The 15,100-nt window shown below is 28.1% G+C and overlaps 1 protein-coding gene across 4 annotated transcripts; it reads left to right on the top strand.

Moving 5' to 3' along the window:
• The first annotated feature begins 9,190 nt into the window (after positions 1 to 9,190).
• On the top strand, positions 9,191 to 15,046 carry LOC111301742 (VIN3-like protein 2). Of its 4 annotated transcripts, none has more exons than XM_022897660.2 (5): positions 9,191 to 9,499; positions 9,730 to 9,815; positions 11,034 to 11,712; positions 13,051 to 13,370; positions 13,605 to 15,046. In XM_022897660.2, exons 2-5 carry the CDS (start codon positions 9,797 to 9,799, stop codon positions 14,798 to 14,800), a joined length of 2,214 nt encoding a protein of 737 aa, XP_022753395.1. In that variant the 5' UTR covers positions 9,191 to 9,499; positions 9,730 to 9,796; the 3' UTR covers positions 14,801 to 15,046. The 4 variants fall into 4 exon arrangements, with proteins under 4 accessions (XP_022753395.1, XP_022753393.1, XP_022753394.1 ...); XM_022897658.2 differs by having other exon boundaries at positions 9,243 to 9,499; positions 10,983 to 11,712; XM_022897659.2 differs by lacking the exon at positions 9,191 to 9,499 and adding an exon at positions 9,502 to 9,549 and having other exon boundaries at positions 10,983 to 11,712.
• Positions 15,047 to 15,100: the final 54 nt, after the last annotated feature.

Genomic DNA, 15,100 nt, shown 5'->3' on the forward strand with positions numbered 1-15,100 from the left:
ATTGAAGGCATTTTTAGCAAGAAAATACCTTGATTAATCCCTAACAAAATGTTATTGAATGTGTTTTTGATAAAAATCACCTTTAATAATCCCACCTAAAAATTTATTGTGTGGAATATTAAAGGCATTTTAGGTCAAAAACGCTTTCAAAAATCCGTTTCAACTTTTTGTATGGATTATTGAAAGCGTTTTTGACAAAAACTACCTTCAATAATCTCAACTAAAAATTTATTGATTAGATCATTTTTAGTAATAAAATGCCTTGAATGATCCCTAACAAAATGTTATTGAAGGCATTTTTGACCAAAATCACCTTTAATAATCCCACCTAAAATTTTATTGTGTGAAATATTAAAGGCGTTTTGGACAGAAAAAGTCTTCAAGAATCTGTTCCAACTTTTTTGTATAGATTATTGAAGACATTTTTGACAAAAACTGCATTCAAGAATCCCACTTAAAAATTTATTGATTGAATTATTGAACGTGCTTTCAGCCAAAAACGTCTTCAAGAATCTATTTCATATTTTTTTATAGATTATTAAGGGCATTTTTAGCAAGAAAATGCCTTGGATAATCCCTAACAAAATATTATTGAAGGTATTTTTTTCCAAAACCGCCTTCAAGAATCTGTTCCATATTTTTTTTTATAGATTATTAAAGGTATTTTTAGCAGGAAAATGCATTGGATAATCCCTAACAAAATGTTATTGAAGGCATTTTTTTCCAAATCACCTTCAATAATCCCACCTAAAAATTTAGTGTGTGAAATATTAAAGGCATTTTAGGCAAAAAGTGCCTTCAAGAATCCGTTCTAACTTTTTTGTATGGATTATTGAAGGTGTTTTTGACAAAAATCTTCTTCAATAATCCTACCTAAAAATTATTAACTAAATTATTGAAGGTGCTTTCGACCAAAAATGCCTTCAAGAATCCATTCCATATTTTTCTATGGATTATTAAGGGCATTTTTTTGTCAAAAACACCTTCAATATTCTCTCCAAAACTTTTTAAATCAATTGGTGAAGGTGATTTTGCTCAGAAAATGCCTAGAATAATCCATTACAAATAATCCCTGCAAAAATCCAAAAAAAAAACTAAAAGAAGGGATCAAACCTACCACATTATGATTAACATTCGTATGATCCTAAAATTTTGATGGGATATTTCTTGAAGGTGTTTTTGACAAAAAACACCTTCAATAATTTGGTGAAATTTTTTCATCCAATTGTTAAAGGCTTTTCTTGCAGAAAATGCCTTCAATAATTGCATACATATTTTTATGAAAAGATTATTTAAGGCGTTGTCGGTCAAAAATGCCTTTAGTAATTTCCTATCAATTTTTTTAACAGGATTATTCAAGCTGTTTTTTATCAAAAATGCCTTTAGTATTAACTCAAATTTGTAAGACAAGATTATTCAAGGTGTTTTATTTAATAAACATCGCTAATATCAAGTTTTTGATAGCATTTATAAGTAATAATGCCGTTATTTGAATATTTAGTAACGTTTTAATAATAAACACCTTAAGCTTTATAAAAATACGAAAGCTAGTAATGTTTGTCGGTGAAACGCCATTGCAAAATTGTCACTAATCTTTCATTTTCTTATAGTGACTCGTCATTACATGTTAGTCCAATATTAACTTCTAAAATAAATTAAACATGAAATATGTCTTGCAACAAGCTCATAAGTAAACAGTAAGAATACAATAACTTGAAACTTTTTATATCATGTTAATTATTAAATATGTAATTTAAAATTAATTGATAATAATAAAAAATCAAAATTAAATTTGTGTCAAAAATTATTGAAAACCTGGAGGATATGAGAAAATACCAATCAACTACTATAACCAAAATGTTACAAAGTTTGGGCGGGGCAGACAATGAAAAGAGTAAAATACATCATTCGTTACTTAATTATGATTGGGTTTTTAAAATGGTCATCTAATTATTAAAATTTTTTATTTAATCATTAAGGTTTGAGTAAATATTTTTTTATCTTCCATATGTTGGTCTGTAATGATGTGCTATTACAATATTATCACGTCATCTAATATATCATATCATTTTATTAATATAACATTCTAAATAATATAATATAATTTTAGTTTCAATAATTTAAATTTCTTTTACCTTGAGATTAAAAATAAATGAAATGAACAAGCATTTTTATTATGCAAATTTAACTAAATATTACTATTCGAATTAATATTTTTATTTTTTTCAAACGTGTTTAAATATAGACATTCATATTAATAAAAGTTCCAGTTGAGAGTCCGATGAAAATATTTTAATCATATTTGAGAGTGCATTTTATATTAAATCCCGAAAAATATGATGGAGCACTCTCATTGCATTCCCAAATGGATCCAATTAGGAAGAGGATAAATTTATTCATATGGTCAAATTACTTTTGTTCCAAAACTTTTTGTTTTGTTACGAAGTTGAAATTGAAGTGGGAACCCATGGATTGATGAGAAAGCTACGCGACATATAAAAAGAGAAATGCGACACATGCATGCGTTGAAAGTTGAATCAACCGTAGTAAATTGTATGTGAATGTAAATAACAGGAAAGGATTAGTTAGGTCATCAGCTGTCTTTTAAAGAAAAAAAAAAGGCTAAGGGTTAGGTTAGATTGAAATTCAAGAAAAAAGTGAGTGACGCCATCCAACCCACGTCGTCGACTCGTCTTTTCTCCTCAGGGCAGACAAAGTTGATGGAACTTTACTTACTCATTTACCACTTATAAAATTATGATGGTGTAAAATAAAAATTTATTTGAGAATTTAAATTTTAGTTTAATTAGTTTATGTAATATTTTTTAAAAATAATATTTAATAAATTTACAATTATAATTTTAATATTCACAATATTTTTTTTATATTTTTAGATTATAACATCTTTTATAAAAAATAAAAAATCTGCTCCAAATTTAACAAATTTTCAAATCAATAATGTAATGATGTTACCAAACGTATCCTAAGCACAAGCACATGCATTAAAATTAAAAAGCCATGCGCATTCAATTTCTTGATTGTACTGTTCTGACTTCTATGTGAAAGACGGTGTTAGATGAATTTAGGTCTAGATTGATATTTATTGTTAGAATTTAAGTTGCAAAAAAAATTATATTTATGTATTATCAATATATAAATTTTATACATATATTAATAAATTACATGATATCATCATATTAATAAGTAAATATATAATTTTGCAAGTATTAAAAAATAAATATAATTTTTTATTTTTTATAAATCAAGGGTTATGTTTAATTTGATCTAAAACTAAGAGGGAAAATGATAGCGTGTTATAAATATGATGATTCATTTTTTTTATCATATAAAATATTGATAAGAGTTAATATCATGATTGATTCTTAAACTATAATTAAATGTTTAATATGACATCTAAATATTAAAAATTTTTAATATAATATTTAAATTATGAATCAGTTAACTAATATAATATGATATTTATATTTAACTTAATTAATTTTAAATGATGACACGTAATGATAAAAAACTCTATAAATATCATATTAATTAATAGATTAATAATTTTGATATTACATTAAAAATTTTTAAAATTTAAATATCATATTAAATATTTTATTATAGTTTATGAACTATTCATGATGTTAATCCTTTGACAATTCATATATTTGTGTTATCTTTTATATTAAAATTACGTATCATAATTTAAATTGATATGAAAATATAAAATATATATTTTTATTTTGTTAAACTCATATATGATTTTTATTAAAATTTTAAATTATGTCATTTTTTTATTTTTTATATTATTTTTATATCATATCATCGTATCTTATTTTAAATTATCAATATAACATAATTCATTAACTCTTTTTTAATCAAGAAAAGGCGGATGATTTCTCATACCATATCCAGAGCTCTAACTTGAAGCAACTGTATTTGCAGAGAACAACTACAATTCCACATTTTCCTTGTGAAGAAATAAGAAAAAAAATTTATTAATTGTTTCCTATACACACTAGAGTTCAACAAAGTATTGAATTATAAATAAAAAGGTACGTACTTTTTCACTACTACTTCATAAACTACTTTTATTTAAACATCTGACCAAGTGAAAGTTTCAAAATTTAATCTTGATGTCCTATGTGGATGTAAGTTAAGGGTAATGCTACATAGTTCCAAAAACTTGAAACTGAAATATGAAAGTATTGTATTAAAGCTTGTTGATTTGAGTGACAAAAAATTTAATTTTTTTTTAAATTTTGATTTTGAGTTTTGTGAATAAAAAAAAAAAATTTAGAAGGCTTTCTTTCAATTTTAAAATTTGATCCGATTCAATTCTGAATTAATTGAAACTCAAAATGATTATCGAATACTGAAATATTTCATACAAAAAAAAAAAAAGTATTGTAGTTTTTTTATTACAATCTTACACTTAGTCAATCAAAATAAAATATTACATAAAAATTCATCAATAATTATAAATATAAATTGTTTTACAAAAAAGATTACAGACAAAAATAAAAAAAAATTAATATGAAAATTTAAATTTTATTTTTTAAAATAATTACACATTAAATCAAATTTGAAGTTTTATAAATATAAATTTTATATAATATTTTGCTGGATTAACTACAATTTATTATTGTGATTGATTCGTAATTGAATCTGACAGGTAGACGAAAATTTACAAATCATCCTTAACTCTGCTCCCAATTCCCATTGGTGCAGGGATCAGATCACACAACCACCCCCACAAAAGAAAAAATTCAATGACTGATACTACATTAAATTTGAGAGGGCCATCCCATCTAAAAGTGGCCAAATCAAATGCCCCTTTATCTCTTCAGTTTAATATATGAATGAATAGTAAAGCTTACATCTTATTATATAATATATTTGTGTGTGGTGGGATAAAATAAAGTAGGGATGTTGCGGGTCGTATTCGCAAATTTTGAGATATTTACTTTTGAATTTAATTATTTATTAAGATGTTTAAATTTGACAAATACTAAAAAAATTTTTATCTTTGTTACCCGAATCCTATTCATATAATAAAGAGAATATCTATTAACTAATTTTTTTTTCAGCTAAAGATAAATTATTTATTAACTATTTGAACTCGCTAAATATCTATTTATTAGATTAAAGTTTAATTTTTAATTCAAATTTAAAATGGATTTAAAAATAATTTTAATGCATATTATTAAGAAAAAATAAATAAATAAATAAAAGTTAACTCAAAAAAATTTTAAATTGAAATATTTAATGAATTAATTTAATTAAATATTACATTAATAATAAAGAATTTATAAATAAAAAATATTAAACATGTTAAAAATAATTATTTACAATCTGATTGGAATAGTGAGTACCCTAAAATCACTACCTATACCCTACTTGAACTTGTGACGGGAAATAAATTTGATACTCGGGTCTTACTCGAATCCAATTATAGGATACTCTAATCTTACTTAATCGAATCGTATTGTATAAGATACTCATTATCATCTTAAAGATAATAATATAAATTATAATAAAACTTATACAAAAGTGTGCATTTTGTTTCCAATATTATTGCCAATCGAGATAAGGAGAAAAGAAAAAATTCAAAATTGAATTTAGTAAATTTATATAATTATTTTTAAAAAATAATATCTAATAATTTTAAATTTTTAAAATTTTTAAACTGTGACATTTATGTAAAACAAATAATAAATTTGTGGTTGAAGGCTACCCTCTTTCAGCACAAATCATTTGGCTTGGTTTGGTAAGAAAAAAAAGGGACAAAATTGTTACTCTAATTGAAGTACGAGGAAGGAAATGAGATAGGAAACTTAATCATTGAATTAACAATATTTTATTTTTTTTATCAAATAAAGCCAGATACTCTATTCGATCTTTTTGCAAATCTTTCAAGATGATAAAAAAAAAAAAAAAAAAAAAACGAAAACAAAAACAATGAATTGGCTCAATAAATAAGTATATCGTGAGAAGTACTTTTGGATTTAAACATTATTAGTGATCCTTTGTTGTAATTAATCTTATATGTGATGAATTCAATGAGGTGCGAGACATTTTTTTGTTGTAGTCAAAAGTATTGAGCAATTTATTCGTATTTCAAATTAATTTTGTTTCATAGAAAAATTCAATATATATATATATATATATATGCAATAAGGCAGGATTTAGAGTAAATCATGTAGGATCAAAATGACTTTCCTAGATAATTAATGGATCAAAATGAAATTTGAGAATTTCTAACAAAAAAAGACAAACGAATGTATGGTATTTGAAAAAGATATAAAAAAAAAAAAAGTTACAGTTCATTAAACATCAAATTTTAAGTCAACTGACAATAATGAAGATACCTAATTTGATTATTAGATAAAAAAAAAATTCGATCTTGAATTGATATGAAACGAAACCACTTAACACGCATCATTACATGTTAGTCCAATATTAACTTCTAAAATAAATTAAACATGAAATGTATCTTGTGACAAGCTCATAAGTAAACAGTAAGAACACAATAACTTAAAACTTTTTATATCATGTTAATTATTAAATACACAATTTAAATTTAATTGATAATAAATAAAAAAAATAAACTTAAATTTATCACAAAAAATTATTGAAGACCTAGAGGGTATGAGATAACATCAATCAATTGCTATAAAAAAAATGTTACAAAGTTTGGTAGGGGCAGATATAATAAAAAAGAGTAAAATAGATCATTTATTTATGGACTTGATTTTAAAATGATCATTTAATTATTAAAAATTTTTATTTAATCATTAAAATTTAAATAAATTTTTTTTTGTCTTCATTTGTTGGTTTCTAATAATGTGCTAGTACGATATTATCATGTCATTTGATATATCACATGTCATTATTAATATGACGTTATAAACTTTTAAAAAAAAATATTTTGTTGATGCGATATATCATTGTTACATTAATATACTGATAAACACCAACAATTGAATGACAATAAAAATATTTACTCAAAATTTAATAATTAAATTTAAAATTTTAATAATTTAATAATTATTTTAAAAGTATGAATATATTTAAATGATTAATAATGTAATTTGTCCTAATGAAAAAGATGAGGATTGAGAAAATATAAGACTTTTACTATAATTTTTTAAATGATTATCTCATATTAAACATTACTTCATTGTTAAAATTATTTAGACTATAAAACAATGATAATTATTTTTATCTCCCATTTGTTAATTTTTAAGGATGCGTTGATGTGATATTATTATGTCATATGATATGTCATATGATATTGTTAATGTAATATTATAAATTTAATTTTTTTTTTATTTGATGTGATAATATCATGTATTACTTAACAACTGATATGTTATTATTATATTAACATATTGTTAAAAACCATCAATTGGATGACAATAAAAATATTTATTCAAATTTTAATAATTAAATTTAAAATATTAATAATTTAATGATTATTTTAAAAATATAAATATATTTAAATGATTAATAATATAATTTATCTTAAGGAAACTGACGAGGAATAAGAAAATATAAGACATTTTTTTATACAAAAAATTTAAAAATAAATTTTTTAATTTTTTAAATTAAATAAAAATATGTTATATTTGATAATTAAAAATAAATAATTATAAATTATATATTTAAAATAATCTTAATAAAAAATCATCGACGTACTCAAATTCAAGATCTAAGAGGAAAAAAGCCGACCACTTGTCGGTGAAAATATAAGACATTTACTATTATATTTTAGACCTTTTCTACCGAGTCGTAGGTGAAGCAATGCAAACGAGAGCCATCCGAAGCATGCAAGAAGTGTCAGAGGAAAGGTTTGTACGACCACTTTGGTGCGTATATGTAGTGTTTTGCATATATTCGGTAGAAGTATAAATGATACATTAATTTTTATAAATTATTTAGATTTAATTTAAAAAAATTTAAATTCGGTTCGATTATTATCGAGTCAAACTCGAACTCGAGTAGCTCGACTTATCGATCGAGTCGAATTCGAATATTTTTATATCCCATTTGAATAACTCACGAGCTTAATCGAGTTTTTATATTTAAATATATTTTTATTATTTTAATTAATAAAATATTTCGAATTCTAGTTCGAGCTCGAGTATAAATAATCGAATACGAATCGAACTTATTTTTACATATTAATTGAGCTTAATCAAACGAGCTTGAGTAACTCGAATTCGATCACGAATCGAGCTCGAGCTTAAAAAATAAAACTCGATTGAGTATCAAGCCTCGACTTGTGAATCGAACTCGCGTTCGAGTTTCTCACTGTATCGACTCGACTCGATTCGATTATACCCTTAATTATAAGACATAACAAAATAAATAAAAAATAAAATGAAATAAGATTTTCGATTTTAAATCACTACGGTTATATTATCATAATTTTTTAATTAATCATCTCATATTAAATATTATTTAATTGTTAAAATTTTTTAGACTATAAAACAATGATAATTATAGTATAGATTCCTTATAAAAAAAAAAAAAAAAAGATGAAGCTTGAACGATGGTTTTCAAAATATTAGATTGTGGATTACATGTTAAATTATGAATTATTATTTTATATGGCGTTTGGGAGATGTTTATAAAAGAAACTATAAATATCTTAAAAGAAAAAGACGAAAAAGAAATGATTTATAACAGAATATTTAAAGAAGTAATAGAAATGATTTTATAAAAAAAATTTAAAACTAATGAATATGATTAGTTCAAATAGTAAAGAAAATGTTTTTTATTTATTGTTTAGCTTAAATTATTGAGAGAATTAAAAAAAAATTATAAATTTTTTAAATTTAATATAAATAAATTTATTTGAATGATAAAAAATATTAATTTAAAAAATATATTAAATAAAATTCAAGAATCTCTTAACAGAAAGAATAATGCCAATAAAAAATTAAAAAAAATAATATATTCAACAACTGCATAATTTTATTAATAAAATATTAAAATTTTAATTTTAATAATATGCTAATCTCAAGTAAAAAAAAATTATGACATAATGAGTAAATAGCCGCTTTAGCCCTTCTCTCTCTCTCTACTCTCCGCCTCAAGAGGCTCGCCTCATCCGTTTACATTTTAATATATTACTAAAAAATAGAATATAATAGAAAAGAATAGTTACAGGACTCTTCACCACCCATACCATTTATTTCCTTCAATTTAAGAATTAGTTTTTTTCTTACGTTTCTGCCCTTTTCCTCTCTTTTATCGCTCTCTCATTGGAATTAGAACAAGGCCTCTACTCCTTCAATCTCCCCCGTAAGAAAGAAAAAAAAAATATTAAAAACAAAAAGCCCACAACGAAAAGAGGGGACCCATTTAATACAACAACAAGAAATATATCATTTATTTCTATTTTTACTTTTATTTTTGCATAATATTAGTAAGTAGAAGAGAAGAGAGAAGGATTTGATATAAGAAAGGCTTTCTACGCTCAATCCCCAAAGTAAGTGATGGATTCTTTTGTTGTGGCATAATTTCAAGACTCCTTTGTTGGTATTTGTTGCGCCTTATTTCCCCTTCATCATCATCATCCTCAACTTTCTTCCTCTCTCTCTTTTTTTATATCTTTTTTTCTAGGAAAAGAAATTTGTTGTTTATTTATTTTGTTACTACTATTTTTGTTTCTGATTAGTGGTTTTCTAACTAGAATTTTCTTTCTTTTCTTTGTTCCAGGCTTAAAAAAGTTGGGGTTTTGATGGTAATGTGTTGAGTGCTCTCCTATTATTCAGTTGTTGTTGCCATGGATTCCTCTTTTGAAGGTATTTTTTTTTATTTTTCTTTTCCCATGTATTTTCTGAGTGATATGTAGTATGGGTATTAAATATTTTGTTTTGCTTATGGTTTTTAGTTTATAGAAGGTCTTAGAAGTTAGATCTTTCAAAGGACTTGCAATTTGCATGATGGGCAAATTGCTTCAACTTTTTTTTTTTTTTGTTGTTTATTTCTTATTTTCTGAGTCTGGGTGTTAATTAGAGTTATTGGGTTTCTCTGGACATCAGTAAAGATTTGTTTTCTTCATTCTTATTTTTCAGTTAAATGAATCCTTCTTTTTCTGGAAATATGTGGAAATTTAGGATAATCTTTTCTTTTTATCTTCTTCAGCATTCTGATATATTGGTTTCCTACAAATTTATTGTGGTGGGTGAATTTGACTATTGATTTGCTGCATTTCATTATGGATAATGCCAGTGGTGTATTTTGTCTGTATATTATTTTATCAATGCATTATATAGATGCATATGAGGAAGAACTAACCTCATGTTATAACACGCTTTCATATTTAATGGACACGATACCATCTTAAATATTCCCATGTGACAACCCTGATGAAAGTGAAGAGCCAGAGGTTTTAAAAAGTCAAATGGCATTGTGTTCAATCCCTTATTGAGGTGGCTTTCATGTGCTCCTATATCCAATTACATTGAGTTTTCCTGTAAACAATCCATAGTATTTGATGTAGTTGGAACATCTTTTTTAATGCAAGTCAACTATGAGTTTTTCTGTTTTAGAACAGAGTGGATTGGAATTGACTTCAATTAATAAAGTTTATTAGGACATCTAGTATACAGGTAAATCTAGTCGAGCTTCTTGACTGACTGTCTTAATTGGTTAGTGACAGTAATTACCTAACTGTAATTCAGGAGAATTAGCCGGTTCAGTTTCTTGTTCATACTTTTGTGATCTTTTTGTTTTTGTCATTGTTGCGTCTCAAGTACATGGTATGAAAGATGAAATTGTTACTTCCTAGTTGGGCAAAGCTACACTTAAGGATATTGTTGAATTTTGGATTTGTGAGAGGTTTTAACTGTTTTATCTCTTCTTTATGCTGTTTTTTTACTTTTATAAATAATTACACATATTTCGTTGTTAATATTTCCATCATTTTGTCAAGTTGATATAAATATTAGGATCTCATGTTCCTCTAGGTACCTTCTCTTGCTTCCGCTCATATACTTGTAATGTTCCCTTGGCTGTAGGAGTTGCACTTGATCCATTAAAATGTAGTAAATTAAGTATGGATGAAAAGAGAAAACTTGTGTATGAATTATCAAAGAGGACAAATAGGGCCTCTGAAATGCTACAATCATGGAGCCGTCAGGAGATTTTACAGATCCTATGTGCAGAGATGGGGAAGGAAAGGAAATATACAGGCTTGACTAAGCTGAAAATTATAGAAAACCTTTTGAAAATTGTAGCTGAAAAGAATTTGGGGTATCATGAGGGTGTTACATACCCTGAATCACAATCTTCCCCAACAACTGGCCAGAGCACATCCAAAAGACAGCGGAAAGCTGATCATCCTTCCCGACTGCCTGTTCCGGTGAGTGATCTTGCAATCAATAATGGTGACAATGACATGACTAATGCTATTTATTGCAAAAACTCGGCTTGCAAAGCTACCTTGAAGCAAGAAGATGCATTTTGCAAGAGGTGTTCCTGCTGCATCTGTTATAAGTTTGATGACAACAAGGATCCTAGTCTATGGTTAATTTGCAGCTCAGAGCCTCCTTTCGAGGGCAATTCTTGTGGCATGTCATGTCATCTTGAATGCGCTTTAAAGCATGAAAAGTCTGGTATTGGAAAAGATAAACACCATGCTGTACTTGATGGGAGCTTTTATTGTGTAGCATGTGGGAAAGTAAATGATTTGCTCAGGTAATTAGTCCTAGATTTTGTCTATACTCTCTCTCTCTCTCTCTCTCTAAATACACACACACACACACATTCACTGGGGTTTGACTTTTCTTTTTTGTTTCCATTTACGAATTTGTTTGTGCATATTTAACCACCAATGACAGGAGGGTTACTTTTCTTCTGTGGGTTTAAATGATGCATTCTAATTTCTAAAGCATATAGAATGCTCAAGTGTTAAAGTTACAGTTTTTACTAATAATCTCTGTTTTTTCTTGATCAATGTGTTTTCCAAGCACCATCATATTTAATTTTATGGAGTAGAGTTTGTGATTCCACTGGCCTTTATAAGACGTCTTGTATGTTTTCAAGTTAATTTTTTTGTAGATTACTTGAATTTGGTTTTCAAGGACTATGGTTAGCGGTTAGCCATCATGTCACATTTGCAGATATGATAAGTCCCAATTTAAAGATTATTTGGCATTCCACTTTTGCCTCTTTTTTGCCTTGCTTTATGCTTCTAGACTGGGATTTTACTCTTATGCTGTACTTTGACCATGTAGTTTGATGCTCATGCTTTGCAGTGTGAGCGATCTGTATTAGTTCAACTATTTGCTATTGTACTAGGATAAGGAAAATTTTTGCTTTTCTCAGAAACAAAGTTGAAGGAAACATAAATTGATTGTCAAGGAAAAGCAATACAATTTCTTGTTTGTACAATCCAACTTAAAATATACTCAAAGCATAATGTTAAATTACGTGTTATACCGTATTTGTTATTCCATATACTTAAGACCATCAGCAAGTATATGTTTTATGAATCATCTCTTTTGTCTTTAGTGTAGTACACATACACAGACACACACATATGAAAGACAAAAGAAATTTCTTCCTTTTTCTCTATTAATTTAGAATATTTCTAGATTCTGAAAGATATTGTTTCTTCTTGGAATTTTTTATTCTCGTTTTTAAACATGTTTGTTACACAGTACAATAATATACTTCAGTATCTGTCATTTAGCATGTTTGAGATGCTGGTACTACATTCTGGAAGCCACTGTGGTATGTCACTGAAGTTTCATTGGTTGGTTTTGCTCTAAGCTCTAAAGAATGTTAGTTTATGAACCTTCTCTTATCCTCTTTGAAAAACCTAGTATTAATTGTTGATTTCTGCAAAGCAGTTGAAATAATGGAAACTTTTCTTGTTAACTAAATTTGATACTGGTACTTTAATAACAAAACACTATATTATGAAGAAGGCATGTAAAAATAAAATACTAAACCAAAAATATTAATTGTGTTAATGATACTCTTGTTATTTATTCTATCAAGAATGTCAATATATGGTCTGATCGCATTTAGGTGCTGGAGAAAACAACTGATGGCTGCAAGGGATACGAGGAGGGTGGACATACTCTGTTATCGTGTCTCTTTAGGCCAAAAACTTCTTAATAGGACTGAAAAATACCACAAGCTTTCTGAGATTGTTGATGAAGCTGTTAAGAAGCTTGAAGCTGAAGTAGGTCCATTAACTGGTGTGCCTGTGAAGATGGGTAGGGGTATTGTCAACAGGCTTTCTTCAGGACCAGAAGTTCAGAAGCTCTGTTCTTCAGCGGTGGAGTCACTGGACAAAATGCTTTTTAATACTATCTCACATTCTTCACCAAATCATTCAATACCAGGTAATCTTAAGCTTGTAGATCTCTTAGTTAAATGGGCGTTCCATAACCTCAGATGAAGTGTTAATCATGTGTAATCTTTTACTCATGACAGAAGTCTAACTTTCCTTAATTTCAGTCCATGTCAACACAAAAAAATTCAGTCATTTACTGCCTAGCCACCTAACCTTCAAGTGAATTTTTGGTGGGATATTTTTTGTTGATTTATTTATCAACTTGTCCTTTCATTTTCATCAGGGTCAAGTTCAATTTCTCCAGCAATAGTACGCTTTGAAGACATTTGTGCAACTTCCCTTACTGTGATTGTGGGTTCTGAAGAACCTGTACCAGGCAGTATTATTGGTTACACCTTATGGCATCGCAAGGTTCATGATAGGGATTACCCTGATAAATCAACTTGTACCCTGTTTGTGCCAAACACAAGGTTTGTTGTCACGGGCCTGACTCCAGCTACAGAGTATAATTTCAAAATTATCTCCTTTAATGGTACAAGAGGGTTCGGTCCATGGGAAGTTCCAATTTCAACAGCCTGTAGTGGGGATGAAGTCCCCAGCTGCCTAATGATGGAAAGAAGTCAAAGCCCCACAACCAACTGTAGCAGCCTTTCTAATCCATCTTCGGTGGAGGATGAAACTAATAACATTACTCCATATAGTAATCAGAATGATGACCGGGCAGACATTTATGATACGTATTGCAAGGACACTGATAAAATTGTTTCCACAAATCTATCTAAAGGTGCTATCAACTGCACTGCCCTTGGTGAAGATGGAATTCCAGCGGTTGTGGTTCCTCTGTTGGGTGAGGAACGTGCCATGGAGATAGTTGGTCCTATGCCTGATTCTGATGCACTAAATGTTGAGGAAAAGCACACGTCAGAGGACCCAATTACTGAGGAGACAAGCACCGATCATGGTTGTGATGCCCCAGTGCTGACCGGTACTGAGTGTGTGCCATTTGTCGGTTGCTCAGAAGCTGGCTTGCCCATTACTCCCTGCAGGATGGAAATAATTAAAGATGGACCAGGAAGGAGTGGCAGATCTAAATCTAGCAACAAGGAGCTGGAGAATGGGACTGGCAAAGGAGAAGATCCCCAAGATGGAAGCACCTCAAGGAAGAGAAGTGGGGAAAGGCGGGATGAAGAATGTGTGGAAAATGGTCTCTCCGATACGGATTTTGAGCATTGTGTGAAGGTGATCAGATGGTTAGAGTGTAAGGGACATATTGAGAAGAACTTTAGGCAGAAATTCCTCACCTGGTACAGCTTGAGAGCAACCCCACAGGAGGTGAGGATTGTGAAGGTCTTTGTTGATATCTTCATTACAGATCCAGCATCTCTTGCAGAGCAACTTGTGGACACATTTTCAGATTGTATCTCGAGCAAGCGATCATCTGTCGTACCTGCAGGTTTTTGCATGAAGCTTTGGCATTGACATGAATGGGTCATGCTGAGGAACAAGTAGTTTTTGAATGCAAACCTGCTCAGGGTTTGTGTTAGCATAATTCTTTAGACCCGTAACATTCTTCATTTAGACTGTCACCATGATTTACATTGACCATTAGCTTTTGTCATTCTTATGATTACGTAAGAATGCCAGAATTCTTATCCTTTCATATAACACTTATTGGCTCATTCACTCAGGTTGTAAATCCCAATGGTGCTTCCATTTTATTCAGTATACTTGTCTCAACACAAAATAATAGCAATCCAAGATCACAAGCAGTGTAGCAGA

This window comes from Durio zibethinus, chromosome 15 (genome assembly GCF_047325235.1).
Source record: "Durio zibethinus cultivar Kanyao isolate XHJ-2024 chromosome 15, ASM4732523v1, whole genome shotgun sequence".
Taxonomy (NCBI): domain Eukaryota; kingdom Viridiplantae; phylum Streptophyta; class Magnoliopsida; order Malvales; family Malvaceae; genus Durio; species Durio zibethinus.